The 18905-nt window shown below is 38.3% G+C and overlaps 1 protein-coding gene across 1 annotated transcript in view; it reads right to left on the minus strand.

Moving 5' to 3' along the window:
* Positions 1-18905, minus strand: part of cfap299 (cilia and flagella associated protein 299) — an 81166-nt gene that overhangs the window by 34847 nt on the left and 27414 nt on the right. Inside the window, exon 3 of the mRNA XM_065267025.2 lies at positions 9055-9145. Within this exon, the coding sequence (XP_065123097.2) occupies positions 9055-9145 (91 nt within the window). The remainder of the gene's footprint in view (positions 1-9054; positions 9146-18905) is intronic.

Below are 18905 nucleotides of genomic sequence, written 5' to 3' on the forward strand. Positions count from 1 at the left end.
TGATTAAATAAGAACTACGCTATATCTTAAAGAGCACATATTTTATTGCTAAAAACAACGCTATTTTGTGTATTTGGTATAATACAATGTGTTTTCGTGGTTTATGGTTAAAAAAACATTATTTTCCACATTCCGTACATTTTTGTAGCTCCAGATTTCCCTGTCTTCCTGAAATGCACAGGTTTTGTACAAAACTGTCCCTGATTGGCCAGATAATCTGTGTAGCCGGAAATGTGATGCTCCTTACCATGTTTGAAAGATTCACGCACAATGCAATGCTAACTGGAGTTAACTTACAGGCTGGGAGATAATGTCGGTCTACAACACCAATCCCAGGAAGTAGGATTGTTGCCTACAATCTGTGTGTTTGTTGTAGTCCAAGAAAAGAGATCTAAGTTGGAGGTGATAACTCGCATCATCGTTTATATCGCTAACATGTACTAATACACACTCAAACACCAAAGGAAATGTAAAATCGTAATTCGTGCTCTTTAAATATGTGATGTGTGGAATCCCCAACACTGATGGCAATTTGTACGTATTTTATAAGTTGGCTAATTCATACGACCACATTCGATTTGCTTTCGCCCCTGTGACATTGGGGTTAGGGGTGGGTGTTGATTATTGTTCGTAAAAAACATAAGAATTTCCATGAGATCAGGCTGAAACCACTTAAATTTGGAGATTCCATGTTCCACTGGAGAATAAAGGAGTTTGAAAGTTTTAAGACCCTTAAACTTTCTGGCAGGTGAAACTGTTTTTAAGCCATTGTGAACGTTAGGAATCTGTCTGTGCACCTGCTATTATAAAGTGAAAGAAAATATGGGAAGAATTTGGCATGTCAAGTGTTTAAAAGTCTTACAATAAACCAAATTCATTGATTCATACATGTACTAGGAAGTCACTACACAAAGTTCATTTTACCTCATATGGAGAAATCTTAACAAAAGGATATTTAAAGGATGACCCTTAAGCTTCTTAAGCCAAGGTTTGGTATATTTAAATCACAGAAAGAGAGAGAGAGAGAGAGAGAGAGAGAGAGAAAGAGAGAGAGGGCGCCCTTCGCATATGCTTAGTGGGAGAAATGGTGTGCAGTATTTGCTCAGGTGGAATAATACACATCCAAGCAGGCCACTACATATTGATAAAACAAAGAAGATTCCAAAGAATGTGCTTTGTGAGCTTCTGAGCCTGCTCGAGTGTAATTGCATTTCGAGGTCGGATGGACAGCCATTACCAACAAGAGCGCTTCACGCAAAGCCCTGACCGCACGTCCACAGCCGCTGGGACAGGATATCATGGGGAGGAAGATGAACGTTCAACATACGTCAACTAAGTCTTTCACATCATCTATTCTGTGTTTATCGCTTGAAACTCTTTAACTGCTGAAACAATGTCCAGCTCCGCTAAGCTCATTCTTGACGTGTGCGCAGAATAGGTTATGAAGTTCCGGAAGGGAAAATGAAGGCCCCGATAGAGCAGGTGTACATTCCTCGGATAGAAGAGCCAAGAACCCTTCAGCGCAAAGAGGTTAAATGGTTCCTTACAAGTAAGAGAGCACATGTCATGTGTCAAGCTGAAAAATTATGTCTGCGGGTAGGAGTATCAGGAATAACAACATCATGATGTCGAAAAAGTGGATGAGGCAGAATTCCATCGGAATGGCTGATAAACAGGTGCAAGGACAGGTTCTTAATAAGAAATGTGTTGGAAATGATCGAAGTACGGTATAATAATAGCACAGGTCTTTTATAATGCTGGAGTCTGGTGTAAGAATTGGATTAAGATTCTCTGCATTAACTGAGCCAAGATCGTAAACATTTCACAAAGAAACTATTCTGTACTCTCAGATGTTACAATGTTACAAAACACTTATCAGTGATGTACGTCTTCTAGATTGGATCCAGATGAAAAATATTACAGTGGTGTCTGTCTGTAGTGCAGTCTTTTTGGAGAACGCACCAAACTAAGGAACAAAAACCCAGAGACTTAGAAATTAGATTAAGTGTATCCTGTTTCATCTTCTCTCAAAATCTTCCAGCACATATTTGAGAAGATGGTCAGAAGCCCTTGCAGCTGTTCATTAGAGAGGCAGACTACAGAAAAACATTAGGGAGGGTTCTTCCATGTAAGACATCACGCCATTCGCTAATATACCCAAGGCTTGAGTTAATTTCATCTTTGATTTGATTTTAATTCGGTCTGCTCTCTGTGGTTTAAGATATTAAACATGAGCAAATGTTACTCTGTTTTTCTCACACGATTTTTGTTTCTGTCGCATATGAGCTGAATTATCAAAGCAATAAGAAATATTTTTAAATATCTGCGTCCCTCGAAACACTACCAAGCATATCCAAATTCATTTTTACAAAGGGGCGTCTTTGTCTCTCGAATCTATGAATGAATCCAAACTTGAGGAGGTGTGTGTGGTGGGGGGAAGTGGAGGGTCAGAAACCCCAACCCTCCATACTTTGACAGTCATTGTGGGCCTTTCAAGAGGAGGTCACATGATAGCTCTGCATGACTGTTTTCTAAGGGACCTCCACCTTTGGTCAAGTGCTTTGAAACCAACATGCTATTGTTATTTTACTGGCCATTACAAGGACAAAGGACAGACTGACCGGGACACACACACTCACTGTAATGGTATATGGCTGGGAAATTTACTCATTTCTATGCTTAATGTGATCTTTGATGTGCATGACTGACCACACTCTTCTATACGTGAACGCAACTTATCGATACAGAACTTGCCGGGTCTGTGAACACACAGTACAAGCACTTGCTTTGTATAGGAAAAGGAAACACTATATTTCAGCTGCATTTTTCAAGCAAGTTTTTAATATTTATCAGCAGAAGAATTTCTGAACAAAGGCTTCAGAAAAGAGAAAACATCCTACTATCTCTGCTGAGAAATGTCAGCAATGTTTGCTTAAGAAAACAAAGTCTGTTTCGGGGTATTTAGAGGCTCATTAACAGGATAGATACAGATAAAATGCACTAAAGATATAATCACAATGTCTTTTATGTTATCTAAGTGCCGATTAAGTCTTAAAATGATTCGACGGGTGTCAAAACACTCATTTTGTAGAGAAAGTGTACATAAATCTTATTTTTGTAAAACATTTTTAAATGTGTTTATGAATCCGTATATTGTCATGCCAAAGTGTTTGGATATGTTCAGCTAAAATTGCTTTGCTATTTATTTGTTTCTTTTTACATTTAATTGGTACTGTCCTCACGATTATTGTTATCTACTTACCGTAGGGGAGAACCGGGGCAAAAGTAACATGGGACGAAAGTAACAAAGCAATTTTCTCCAAGCCCTGATAACATTTGCATCCCAAACTATGACAGCATCTTTAACACACAAACCCTTGACAGACCTGACCAAAAATCACGTTATTTACTCACATTTTTCCACGTGTAGATCCAGAAAGGTGTTTTCAACCATGATAAGTAAATTCCTAAGGCAGTCATTTTTCATCTTATAACGCGTTGTGTTTCTCGTTTCATGTGTTACCATACTGATTAATATAGACGGTTTCAGCAGTAACAACATAAACAAGCGGCTGTCGTGGTCCGCACGTAACTTCCGGTAAACTCCGCTAAGAATAAATAACAACAAAGTTCTTTAAACGTAGTTTATTTATATAACAAGCAAAATAAACACATAGATTAAATAGGAAACCAAAACATTTGTTATTTTCGACGAGGCATTTGTTCAAGAGATCAGTTTAGCAACGCCGGAAAAAACGAAACCGGAAGTAAAGTTCGGATCCAGACGTGTATCGCGTCAGCGCACGTGCGTCTGATGAAACTGTCTATACGGTATTTATTGCTCTAGTCTAACACATCCTGAAGTTTGACCTCTCAGAGTTTTTCAAAATAAAAGTAAATCAAGTTTAAATGTGAAGAGATCCTGTCGAGATCGAAAGTACTGTAACACTTTGTCCCACTGCTAATAGTGTTGTGTATGCTGAAAATTTATATTATTCTAATTTGATTTAATATAATTTTTATAGTGTTCAAACTCTTGAAAATTTTTTGATTCTCAACCATTTAATTTTGTACTGTTGCTTTTGAAACATTTGATAAAACTGAAATTTAAAATAATATAAAAAAATCTTGTTTTGTTGTGTTACTTTTGACCCAGCTGTGTGTTTCTTTCGTCCCTGCTGTCAGGGTCAAAAGTAACAATTCACTACTCATGTTTAAAGTGAAATTATACAAAAGTCGTTTTACATTTTTTCAAAATTCCACCTGGTATTGATAGACCACACTTGTGAGTTACTGACCACAGCAAAAATATATCTTAGTCTAAAACATTATCTTCTAAAAATTAAGTTTTTCTAAAAAATTATAATTTCGCCCCTGCTCTCCCCTACATGAATATGTATTTTTTTTTACTTTTCCCTGTCGCAATTCATTTACAATTATAAAGTAACTTAAAATCCTAATTGTGGTTGATCTAAATCAGAACTTTACTATTAAACCTTGACAAAATGATGTGGTTTGACTAGGTCTGGTTTGACCATCATTGATATGACTTAGGTTTCAGATACTGCTCTTACTATCACCCACAATACACTTGGATGATTTTATTCCATCATGAAATTTAAACTATAGGGAAAAAACTCCACTGGCAGTGAAATTTAAGAGGGCACAAATGCTGACATCATTGTATCATTGGCCAAAGAGCAAAAACAAATAGCAAGAGGGTGGGGTGGGGTTAGGGGTTAGAGCACCTTCAGTTTCAAATGTGTACCACCCAACAAAAGAGCCCCTCAGGCATCCAGCACAGGTGTGACCTGAATTTGATAAAAAAAATCTTAACTTCTTACCCAGAGTAAATAATGCCAAAGCTGTCCAGGTGCACCTTTTGTTTGTGTGTGACTTTTGGCAGCGGGGCAACTTTCGCAACACAGATGAGGAGGAAAAGTACAATGAAGGCTGAGCCCAGTGCTTTATAAGCTCAGCTGATGGGAGAGATAACATTAACCACGAGACTCAAAAACACCCCGGCTCTAGTGGATGGTGTTGATAAGAAGTTAAGTGACAGTAGCATTTTCTGCCTCTGTTTTCGACAAAACTTCAGCCCGTGATTTAGTTTGCACCCAAAAATGAAAACATTTTTTTTTTTCGGGGAAACGCTAGGTCAGCAGATTTAAAACAAGTTGGAACATACATTAGACACAGTGTTTATACAACTGACATGTGTAAATTAAACTTCACGTTACTACAGCCTGTTTCCAAACATAAGGACTGTACAACACATGGATGCCAAAACATATTGGATACATATGACTCTGTTAAAAGACAAAGCACTACGAATGGGGAAAGGGAATAAAGATCCATAAGGGTTATGGAGGTGTTTAAATTGCAATATAATACTTACATACATCTTAGAACTAAAAATGTAAGAACATACATAAGTAATTGTGTTTAAGGGTTGTTTAAGTTTTGATTCAAAACACGAGTGTTAGACAAAATGTTATTTTTTCTTCAAAGCTGACCACTAAAAAGAAAAGCAAGCATTTAAAGAGCACCAATTTTCCAATTCACGATTTTACATTTTCTTTGGTGTGTAGGTGTACACAGGACATATTATGCATGTTGAGATATTAACTTATCTTTAATTTTTTCATGTTTGTCAATTGAGCGGTGTTGCAACAGCTGAACAAAAAATCAAAAGCAACCTTGAACAATTTATTCAATTAGTAAAAGGAAATGTCTTTTCTGTGTTTGCAAGTTATGCTTTAGAAATGACATACATGGTGCTCTAAAATGATTTATTCTAACTGGTGAGTGGTGGTTTTGCAAGGTTTGTTATTCACAGATAATAACCACCTGAAACTAATAACACAGGGTCATCTGGGTCATCTTGACAGGTGAAATTTAATACTTACAAATAAATTCAGTATAAATATGCATAATTGATACCACATAAATGAGATTTAATTTACAAATTATTTAACCAAATGCATGTTCATCTTGTTTGAATGTGGTTTATTGGCTTAAAGAGGTCATATGATACAATTTCATGCTTTCCTTTTTTCTTTAGTGTGTTATGTAGCTGTTTGTGCATGTATGCAATCTGCAAAGTTACAAAGCTAAAAGTCTCAAACCAAAAGATTTGTTCTGTCTAAAAGCTAATGCTAAGTCAGACCTCGCTGAAACGGCTCGATCAGACGCCCTCACATTTCTACATCACTGGAAGAACTCGCATAATGCCGCCCAAAATTTTTATGCAAAGAAATAAAGCATGGCTTTGGTTATTGCTGTATTCAAAATCAGCAACTATGTTTTATTGATAACACTGTTCTGGAACTCAAATATTTGAGTGTGTGCAGCATATACTATGGAGGACAGTTTCCTGAAACTGGGACAGAACAAGGCCAGCTGGGCACAAAGGCTGTTTCTAAAAAACAGTGCAATTCTAACTTAAGGACATTCTGGCCCTTCTGATATACAGCTCTGTGTTTGAGGAGTTTGATTTTGTATAATCTACGTTATGTAAAAAGAATGTGTTTTTTAATCTGAAATCAACACTTTGTATTATACCAAATACACAAAATGATGTTATTTTAAAATAGATCATACGACCAATTTAAAGCAGCTAGGAAACTTTTTTCCCAGTGAAAGGCTTACATTTCTTTCAAATTAGATAATAAAATATACTAAACGACATTTAAAGTTGATCCCAAAAAGTTAATCAAAGTTGTCCTATGACAAGAACGTTATTGGTTTTAAGACGAGGTTTATGAAAGGTTTTGATCCACTTCATATGTTGAGTGTATTTTAATATTTGTATAATGTACTGTACATCCAGCTATTTGTTATCACAAATAAATGATCACCCTTTTGGAATTTATTCTGTTACACAACTAGCTGGTTGTATGTTATGACTTAAATGGATAGTTTACATGAGGATGAGTAAATAACAGGATTTTCATTTTTGGGTGAACTATCCCAAAAAGGAACATTTCCTCCCAAAATGAAAATTAGCCATCATTTTACTCACCCAAACATAGTTAGAGTTATATTACATAACATCCTGCCTCGTTTCAGCTTTGTAATGGCACTGGGTAGTGTCCCATAATGTAAAGCTCAAGAACACACACCCATCCATCCATCCATCCATCAAAAACTACATCTATTCAGTTATTAAATGCCTTCTGAAGTGAAGCAATTGATCATATACATTTTATCAAAGCGTACTACAATGCATAACAAAGAATACATTTTTATCAGTATGATAATAGTTTTAACCCATGAACTTTTGCGCTCCTAACACAATGCTTTACCACTGAGCTATACAATGAACAAACTGCACAATTTAAACGAACAAGCTGCACTCAATTATACTTTTTATGACTCTGAATTGGGCTTTTTAAATACTGTTTACGAAGTCAACAATTAGTGGGGAAATCTCTCAGTAGACAAAGGCTTAGCTTTCTGTGTGCTCAGAATTCAATCTTAAGTCACATATCCAACTGGACAAGAGGGTCAGGAAAGTCACTGGTTGTGACAAGATGAGTGCAGATTTAAGATTAGATAAAAAAATGTTGAAAGATCTGATGATTCTCTAAATCAAACTGTGACAAATTTTTTCATCATTTATAAGGCTACAACCTACCAGTTAAAACTATTTTCAGAGTAGTTTACACCAGATTTTCTACAATGACCTGCAATAATATAAACCACCATGGACATATTATTAGTAGTAAGTTATGTTACACTTTATTTGTCCTATTCCTGTATAACACAAATGTAATCATTTTTATTGAGCAAGAAAACAAATATTTCAAACAGTTTAACATTTGTATTCAGTAGTAGTAGTATCTCTGCAGAAGACTGTCTCTGCAGCCAATACCGCGTTAGATCATTTTTAGTAACATTGTTTTTGAATTAATAAAGTTAGGCGTGTCCAAACCATTACATCTTTAATAAGCAGAATTTAAGTGCATTGTCTCAGGAGTTGTCAGGCCCAAAGGTGCTGAATGAAAGCCAAAACTTTCACCAAAACCTTAATGAGTTTGTTTTCCCAAAACAAAAAATGCAGCCAAACAAGTATGTTCATGTTTGCTGCTACTGTTATCACTAAACTCCACAGACAATGTGTAGTTGTCCAAATGAATATGCTTGAGGTGGATCATTACAAGGATGTTGTTGTTTAAAAAACACAACCTGTGCACATATGTTTCAAGGAATAACTTAAATAACAAGATAACAAGTTAATTTGATATTTAAATTGTTTAGACTATTTACTACTATTTACTGAGATGAACTGAAATCAGTCCGGCAAATTTACCAGTAAGAGAGGTTGTAAGATTACCAGTACGGGTATGATGCTATGTGTGAACAGAGAATATGAATACCGGTTTGAGCATGGACAACGTCAGAATGCGCTGACAGCTTCAAGCCACATTCTGACACAGATGACGAGTTTACCTCACTCGCCACTTCTCTTCACACGCTGCTTGAAATCAAACACATAAAGTGCTACAACAGCCAAATCTCCTCACCAGAGTTGCTAAAAACTATTTGCTAAATTGTTAGGGTTAGGGTTAAGCCTTACTCTCCGTGAAGCCTTATGTTCAGACATTACTCTTGAATGTTTTAGATGCGGGTTGCGATTCTTAAACAAATACGGATTGCAAATATGAAGCCATTACCCATCATTGTTTACAGCCCAACACCAACCTCGCTACCGAGGGGCAACCTTCATATCGCTCTGATGAAACCAATATGAAAGTGATTTAAACTGCAATTCATCGACTGGCTGCTTGAGGCTGGCTCCAAAAGGGAGTCAATTCCCATAGACCTCCATGTTAAAACGGCCAACTTTAATGTAGAAAATAATATGTTTATTTTCATTGTCAGTATGTTGTTCATGTGTAAACATAACTATGATAAAGAATGGGGGGGGGGGGGGTTGCCTTCCTTTTATGAGACACAGTACATATTTTGTTCCTATCTTAATGGAATTGCAGAAATATTCTGGGGGAATCCCATTACGTAGCAAATGGAGTACTGTAATAATCTACTCACAGCCATTTTCCCACTGCGGTTTGCCTCCTCCCGTTCTGCCAGGGCTCTCAGGAAGTTATCTTTGAGTTCCTTTCCTGCACTTGCCAGCTTCCTGGAAAAGACAACATTTAAACAGTTTGAAATGTCTTTTAAAAAATCTCTTTCATGGCTAAAATGTTTATGTCTATTTGTTCTCACAGGCATGCACTGGTGCTTCATACATCACTGCAATAAGAAATTATACTAGTCATAAAGCTCTGTTTTACAAATGACAGCTGAAACTATTTCAAAATGTCTTGGTTTTTAGTAGACCCAATTTGTTATCAAAGTACCATGATGCGGGGGTACTTGTTTAGTTATTTGCACTTGTCCCTTTAAAGTCAGATATTAAATGTGTTATTAGTTTATCACACCACAGAAAAATGTGTTAATAACCACCCAACCAAATATGAATGCTGGAAAAATGGCAAGTAAATAAAAAAGTTTTCAAAATCTTGAAAAAATAGGCAGCATTCTCTGCTCTCAATTGTTAGGGGCGTGTTTGCTGTGGGTGCGTCATTGAGCCACCGTTTTACCCCTGCCCAAATAATCCTAAACACTGAAATGGTGAATGAAGATTTTGGAGTGGCCTAGTCCTGACCTCAATCCTATTGAGATGCTGTGGCATGACCATAAAAAGGCGGTTCATGCTCGAAAACCCTCCAATGTGGCTGAATGACAACAATTCTGCAGAGATGAGTGGGCCAAAATTCCTTTACAGCTCTGTAACAGACTCATTGCAAGTTATCACAAATGCTTGATTGCAGTTGTTGCTGCTAAGGGTGGCCCAACCAGTTTTTAATTTTAAAACTGGATGTTGGGTATGCTTGTGGTTTGATTAATATTCAAATTTGTTTTATGATCTGAAAAATGAAAGTGCTACAAACTTGCAAAATTTAAAATCAGGAAGGGGCCCAACACTTTTTCACACCACTGTAAATATAAGGAGTTCATAGAAGGTGTAACTTGTGATACTGCTGGTTTAATATCATTGACCAGCAGATAAGGAAGAAACTTTATCATTCAGCCAATTACATGACAGAGATTTCTTAAAACGAGTGCAATCTCAGCTTCATTCTAAAGTATCTTAATCATGGAAATGAAAATTCTCTGCCCAAGTTTACACAAGCACTTCATCTAGCATTTTAAACATAATAGGCTATTATACACTGGTTATGGGACATTGCGGCAAGTGGAATATACTTTAGATTACTACAGAACGTATTTATCTACCGAGCTGGCATTATCCCTGAAGCCTCCGACCATGTCGCACTACATCTAATTAGTGGACAAGGCTTGTATGGTACAAATTCCTCTTACACAGCTTTGGGAGGTTGATTTCTCTAATAAATTTGCTTCTTCTCACAATATAAAAAAGGTACAGGATGCAGTTCACTGTTAGCATACCAATATTGGGTGCCTTTGGTCAGCCTAGCTCTTTCCCCTAGCAGGTTCACAAAATGTATGGATTCAGCCAAAATGAGCAATTTAACCCCCTAAACAAAGAACATTGTTTCTCGAGGTGGTTTGGGATTTGGTGACAATGCAGGCACATGTATCTCCCTCTCGCATAGAGTCAATCCTGATAGCAAGGTTCAGGATTAAATTAGGCCGCGTTCACACTGTGGAGTATTTTTAGAAATACTAGGTCTGATGGCAGCAGCGTCCAACGTGATCCTTTTGGCCTACTGCACATGAGATCTCCGTGGTGACCCAAAGGCTTCTCCCCTAGGGGCAATCGTTCTGTATGTACAGGTTTATGTGCAAATGCCTTCGTTCCCTGTCCAAATGGAAGAAGCAGTGCGAGTGCAATGTCAGATAGACACGTCCCTCACAGGTTGGGGAACGGTAATGGAAGGCCACTCAGCAAGAGGCCTGTGGAAACGGGAGCATCTCCTCTGGCACATATATTGCCAAGAAATATTAGTTGTGATTTGGGTATTGAAACACTTCCTCCCAGTCCTCTGAGGCCATTGTGTATTGATTACAACAGGTAATATGTCGGTGGTCTCATACAACAATCACTAAGGAGGTCTGGGGTTGTGCTTTTTGAACAGACTGACCCTTCAGATTTTCCTTTGGGCCCAAAATAATTTTTTTTGCCCAAACTCCACCACGAGATGGCGGAGCAGATTTGGCCATATCTCAGGAAATGTCTCAGGAGATGACCCATTGCCCTCTATAGTTCCTCCGGACACATTCTGCCCAATCAGGTCTTAATGCCATGGTACAGACATGGTTGTGGCGACGCCTGTACACCTATTTTCCCAATTGCTCTGCTCCCGGGGTTTTAGAGAACTGATAGCCATTTTTTTTGTGGGCTGAGTTTTGGCATTAGATGCCTGTAAGGGCATTAGAAGAGTATGTGAGAGAGTCTTCTGTGGAGAAGATCTGATGAACTTTTGGTTTGTTTTGGAGACTTAAACAAGAGTCAACCTGCCTCCAAGCAGACCATCAGTAAATTAATTGTGGAAGCTGATCCACCCTGCATATGTTATGAGGTACTACAGTTTGGACCTCTTTTCCATACCTGGAACCAGGTTCTTATGTCCTGATCTGTGCATAACACCTTCACACAGGACAGACACAATTCTTATGGCATAGTTGTCATTTTTTTCCCCAAAGTGTCATTTTATGATGCAGCATGGTGTTTCCTTGAAAGGAAAGATCTTGGTTACAATTGTAACTTCTGTTCCCAGAGATAGGGAATGAGACGCTGCATCTCATTGCCATAACTCCTTGTAATTGTAGCACTCGCTTCATTTTTGTTCCAGAAGTTGATGTGCGCTATTTGCTGTTCCTTTTTATGCCTCTGGTATACGTCGCACCTGTGATTTCATCTCCTGTCGCCTATAAAATTAACTTGTTTTACAAATTATTTAGATACACGAACACTGATGCAGTTTCATTTCATGATGCAGCGTCTTGTTCCCTACCTCAGGGAACAGAGGTTACAGCCCAGACGAGACGATTTCAATCTTTGACATGGTATTAGTCAATATAAAAAAAGTATTTTCACACAATGTTCTTTACATTATGTAGGATGATTTTATGTAGAAAACAATAAATGATAAACAATGACTGTAGCTGGATTTTCACAGACTGGATCACAATTAATAACACATTCAAAATACTGGTGCCATAAAAGCTTAAATTGCAGAGTAGCACAATTGGAATGGTAAACCCACCAAACCCACCTCTCTTGTTTAAATACAAATACAGATTATAAAAATATCCAGTATATCTAATTTCAATAAAAATATGAACCAAACTGACTAAAAATATAAATAATCAAGGAGTGATTTCAGTGAGACAAAATGGTATTTATATAAAAAATAACTCATACCACCCCCGCCCTAAAAATCCCTCTGCTAATTATTCACAGAGGGAAATGATATAAAAAACCTACTAAATTATCATCTCTGTCATTTCCAGAAACTTTTTCTCTACGTGCTATTTGGCACGTTTCCATGAAAGCAAAGAGTTGGCGAACTCCAGTCCGTACACCTGACATAACACTCATTGGCATTCAGCTCGCAGACGTTTCACAGTGCAGTACCAGCAATCGCGCCCTGTCATTCACCCCAAATTTGCTCAACTCTCATAATGTCTGCAGTATACCTGCAGAATCATCTGCTTGCCAGTAAACAAGTATTTGAGAACTTCATCTGTTTACAGAGTGTTTTTACGAGGGGGAGCAGAAGCAGGTGAAAAGGGCAGCTGAGAACAGCAGACATTCACCTCACCCTATATCACGTAGAAATAGCACACTGTCAAGTTTGACCTATCAAACTTGGTTTGACCTTCAATTGATAGTCTTAAAGGGACAGTTCACAAAAAAAGAAAATTCTTTTAACATTTACTCACCTTATTTGATTCAAAACACCTAGGATTTTGTTTGTGCTTAGTTTTTACTCCTCATTCGTATACTATTACATCAAGTTTCCTAATATCCAGGCTTTTGTGACATGTGGTGTGGTTGTTGCCCTTTAATTCATGAAAAGCAAGAAAAAAGTGTTTCGCCACTTCAGTCTGATAAAGTATAGCCTCACGAACTTACCAGTTCTTATAGTTGTCTAATGCTGCGTTTACACCAACCGCGGTAGAGGCGTGAAGCGCGAGTGATTTCAATGTTAAGTCAATGTGAAGACGCGTTGACGCGCGTCAGGATGTCCCGCGGCGCGTAAGAGGTGTTCTGCGCTTCTTGTGCTTTTTGTGCATATTGCAGTTCACGCGACTTTGCGGCTGACGCCCGAGTTGAAAAATTTGAACTTTGGCGGAATTTCGCGCCGCGTTAACCAATCAGGAGCCTGCTTGCTGCTGTGGTGGCAGCCCCGCCCAGAGTCACTCATTCAACCAACGCTTGATATTGTCCATAAGCAGTCACCCGGAGCTATACGACACAAGTTGTTATTTCTATAGAGGAGACAGGAATAAAAAGGACCTCGCTTGGAAGAGTGTCAGTGAGGACATTGGGCAACCTTGTAATTGTAATACACATTTCACCTTTGAGTCACGTGACGTTTATCGACCCGCGTCGTTTATTTTCCCCCTATAGTAAGGTTACCAAATACAATCTGGTAACTCGCTCAATAAATGCACAATCAACATCAGTCATTTTGCAAACAGACAACCGCATAGCACTTGTCCCTCCCACAAGAAGCGGAGTTTGCCTCTGACGCGCGTCAAATGCTTGCTTTTTCGCGCGTCTACTCCGCTCTACAGAGCATCCAAATTGTTCAAGCGGCAAACCACGTGCGGTAAACGCGATTTTGACACCCGAAACGCGGTTGGTGTAAACTCAGCATAATACTCTACAATAGCAAAAATAAGTTACCATGTTTTTGCATCAACATGTGAACCTGTTCTAATGAGCTCTATTTGCTGTCTGTCTCTGACAAAATGTCTTTAAAGTTAAAATGTGATGCACCTGTATTGGCCTCAAGATAATATTTCTAACAATTCCCTGTACCCCCCTCCTGAATTGGGAACACTCTGTTGTTGCTCAGGTTACATGGCAGCAGGTGGGGGGGGGCTTTCACAAACAGGCTTGCTGCTTAGAAAGGATTTAACAGACCATGATGCACATGGGGCCCTGGTCTGTTTATTCTGGATGATGAAAAGAAAGTGGGGGGAAAGCTTTAAGTAAATGGAACACACACATGACATTTATTTTGGTCAACTACTTGGCTGCCTGTAGTTCATAAACGTGAAGCCAGATGCCAGGCACTGTAATACTAGCACGAGAGGCCTTTGTTACAGGTTTGCAGTGAATGCAATACAGAGCCCCGTAACTCTGTCAGGAGTGATCTGAAGCTCATGTCAACTGCCACGCAAAACTTCTACAAGGAACTTGTTGTGTTCTCCTCACAATAAAAACTATATTACATTACATTTTGGCATTTAGCAGACACTTTTATCCAAAGCAACATACAAAAGAACAATATTTACACTTAAAGGCGCTACACAATGCCATAAAAAAATCATTTTTGGCTGAATGAGTCCACAATCTTTAAGGGTTTTTTATAGTGTAAAAAGGCTCTTTAGACTATAAAAAGGTAAAAAGGAAATGGTTATTTAAAGAATCTTTGACTGAATGGTCCTTTGGAAAACCATAAAGGGTTCCTCAATGGCAGGGTTCCTCACATCCAACCCTGGAGAGCAGAAGCTGTTTCTTAATGTCAAAAATACTTCCTTGGCAGGACTGGTCCTTACAAGTCACTTTCTTCAGAGGCTAGACGAGGCTTCTCTTTAGTATTTGGAGAAGAAGTAAATGGAACAGACTAGCAAGTGCACGTCATTGCGTCATTACGTCAGTGGAAAGGTGTGATTTCAGCGCTGCACACATAGTATTGTGGGTGATTTCAGAGCACGAAGAGCGCGAAGGCTACACATATGAATCTTTCCTGTATATTGGATATTTCTCGAATGAAGGATTCAGTCCTTGGTTGAAATTCCAAGGATCCACGACATTAACTCTTTCACCGCCATTGACGAGATATCTCGTCAATTAAGAGAAAACGCTTCCCTGCAATGACGAGATTTTCCGTCTTTCCGCAATACCGCTATTATCCACCAGGGACTTCCGCAACTTATACAACCCGGAAGTAGCGCCTCACGTGAAAGAGAAAGAACTCTGTGTATGTTTTAAATATCGCTCTGCATCTGATCTCTATCAAAAGTCCTTCGCAAAAATGGAATTATCTCAGCTTTTTGCTCAAAATTGGGTGTTTTTGAAGAAACCTACCCATGTTTGAGAGGTGATTACAAGAGAACTAATGAAGGTAGGATGAAATGGTTTTTTTTGTTTGAAAGCAGAGGGTCTGTTCTTTCATCTGATATATTGTTTGTTTATATATTTAAAGAAGAACATTTTCTGGAAGGCATTAAACTTTTGTGAAAATCATGAAAAATGCTGGCGCTGGCTGGCAACTTTTTTTTTAAATGCTGGCAGGGAAAGAGTTAAAACAGTCGTTCGACGGATGTCGATGACGTTACATCCTCGAAAATCTGGCTTCTAAGGATCCTTCCTTGACATTGAGAAATACCTAGAGTTTAGCTCCAACCTTGATCAAACACACCTGAGCAAGCTAATCATTGAAATCACAGGCAGATGTGTTTGATCAGGGTTGATGCTAAACTCTGCAGGGCACTGGCTCTACAGGGTTGAATGTGAGAAACCCTGCTATTTGGCATCGCTGTGAAGAGCCTTTAGCATCACCTCCAATTTCAATAGTGTTTGTCAATATTCTGCAATAATATCAGAAGTACGTGATCCAGCAAAAAGTTCTGAATTGGCCCTGATATCGATCCCAAGTATCAGATTGGAGCATCCCTAGCTCATTTAAACATGTCAGATGCACTTCGTTTTGCATCTGAGCTCTTCATATGTAGGGGTGAGCCGGGCACAAACTAACGTGGTGTTAATTTTAAGACGGCTACTTTAAATATTCACACAGGGCCGAATAATCTGTGCTTTTAGTCTTTTTCTCTTACAATTAAGCCTCAGGTATACAATGATAATGAAATGAAAACAATGTAAATACTATAAATTAAAGTGATAACTGTTAATACAATATAAGGGGAAATAACTGAGAAATATGATTTTTTTTGTCTTAATTGTGCAGCCGTTTAAAAAAATCTATTTATTGATGCATAATACAAGGATGGTTAGATGAAGGATCATGGATGGATGAATGCGGATATAAACAATATCAACCTTTAGTATGTAAACAGAATTTTATTGAATTATTTGAGTTTAAACAAAATTTTCTAGCAGGTGTTACAACAAACCCTCTGTTTGTTACAATTAACCCCACCTATGAGGTAAGTTGTAACGTTTGCACTCCTGTCACTTTCGGTGTAACTGTGGGATAACGGTAGGTCCAACAAACAAACTTTAATTATTTGTAGCAGAGATGTGTGTGTTGATTGTGTAAAGAAATTATTAATCTAACCTAAATATTTATGAATGATAGAGCCAAAGCCAAAAAGCGTTACTTTGTGCCCGGCTCTCCCCTACAATATATGTAAAATTAAATATATTATGAATAATAAGTTTTGGAATAATAATCCAGAGATGAGCTTTGCTTAGCAAGAAAAAAATATATATTTTTGTATAGGCAGTGCATTCAACAAGTTCCTGTAAAATATTCACAGAAAAGATACACTCACCTAAAGGATTATTAGGAACACCATACTAAAGGGAAAGGGATTTGCGCATGCGCAGAATCGACAGGTCTGGTTCGTCTTGTTCTTTCAAGACGCCAAATATGGCGGACTTTGTGACAAGACTTCCTTAAAAGGACTTTGCTGCAGAGTTCTGGATAGAAAACTGCCATGTTTTGTAAAATCGCTTCCAGATCAGGTCCACTGTACGATCTACTGTATATTGATATGACTCAGTTTTATGACTCAGTTTTTGTTAAAAACAAGAGCTCGACCTTTCCCGTAATTGAATGTGGTGTAGTCAGTTATCAGATTTGGCCATGTGATGCTAGACATATACCATATTTTGTTAATGACATGTTTTAAAGTTGTTCATCACACAATTGTAAGGCTGTTCTCAAGTGTTTATCTGAGCCCTGTACATCATACCACCGAAATGTCCAAGAGACATCGCTCAGCAAACTACGTGACCACCCAAGTGGGCTCATGTTAAAACAATGTCAATGTTAAATTCATTAATGAATATGACTGTGTGTTGAATGTTAAAAATGACCAACCTTTTCAAGTTCATCACAGGAATAACTTCATTAGCTATCTATTTAAAGAATGCAAGTTTTCACACAATCGTTCCTCAACACATATGATGGTGTTACTTAACAACTTAACAAGCATCAACAGTCAGGGCTGTGTTGAATTAAAAAGACAGTGTTGAAAAAGTATGGCCATAAGAAAATTCTGTTAATTATGCAAACAGAAATGCTCAGTCAGTGACAGACAGTAAAATGGAAGTAGCTGTGTGTGTGTTCCTATTATGTAAGTAATGGGAAGAAAATTGAAGCACTTCTGGGCATAACTCGAGCCAAACGGATCTCGTTGTTCAATGTAGATTAATGTCCTAACACAACTATTTCAGATTAGTGCTGCGTCATTAAGCGTACAGCTGTACAACAAATACAAGCCTAAATGGACATGTCAATCAATAAAAGTTTTATTAGGGAAGATACAGGTCAGCCTGTCGTTATCACGAAATAAACCCTAACAAAGAGATAAGGACCCGATCACGGAGCAGGCCGTGTTTATTTTGCAATAACAACTGGCTCATTGCAAATGAGCCTGCTTAGAAGGTTCTTGCCACATAAGGCACAAATATTGACTAAAATTAAATACTTTAATAGTTATTATTTTATTATGTGAAACAATAAAGCAGCACCAGTAAAGCAATTCGAATAAACGGTCCGATGTCACTTCTGGATATAAAGTGGTTATTGAGGAATGTAAAGTCCAATTTATAGTCGTGCGTAAGGTCTAGGTCGTAGGTTATCCTTAGCCTCTGCGTAGCCTGACATGCACCAAATTTTACACAGACCTTAAGCGCTGTGATTGATCCACTAGAACCCCTCCCATCAGGTAAAAAAAACTGCCTCATAGGTATTTCCGTTTGTGACGGTGAGGACAAAGGTGGGCCACGTTAGGGCTGCACGATAAATGTGGTTGTCACGCGCATCTCATCAGTTCCTTGATTAGCAGTAAATCGCCATCAGCTGTTTTCAGATGGAGCAGCTTTAACTACACAGAGCCGTAGTTCACTGACAATCGGGGCAATTTCGCATTAATTATCGCGGACGTATCGCCTGCGATTTGTATGCGATATGGCCCCGTTTGTCAGGGAACTATGGCTCTGTGTAGTTAAAGCTGCTCCATCTGAAAACAGCTGATGGCGATTTACTAGTAATCAAGGAAACGGCATTACTGACGTGATGCACGTGGTATCGCATGCAATTTATTGTGCAGCCCTAGGCCACGTTGAGAAGTGACACAGAAGTATATATAAAATATATAAAAACGCCGTATGACGTACGCACAACTACAATGAGCCCTTAAAGGATAATTCCGGTATTTAACACTTTGAGTCTCATTTCTGGTTTGTTTTGGATGAACTACAGTGATGGACACAGAAATTTTGACAATGGGTCGTGTCTTGACTTTTTGACTCGTTTAGAAGCGTCTCTTGACTGCTTCAGAATAGAAGTCAATGACCATGCACAAACATGTCATTAAAACAACACTTAACGTACATTTTTAAAACTGTCCTACTCACTGAGTGGTTTGTGGTGTTCATTGTCAAAATTTCTGTGTCCATCACTGTAGTTCATCCAAAACAAACC

The sequence above is a fragment of the Paramisgurnus dabryanus genome, chromosome 5 (genome assembly GCF_030506205.2).
Source record: "Paramisgurnus dabryanus chromosome 5, PD_genome_1.1, whole genome shotgun sequence".
In the NCBI taxonomy this organism is placed as follows: domain Eukaryota; kingdom Metazoa; phylum Chordata; class Actinopteri; order Cypriniformes; family Cobitidae; genus Paramisgurnus; species Paramisgurnus dabryanus.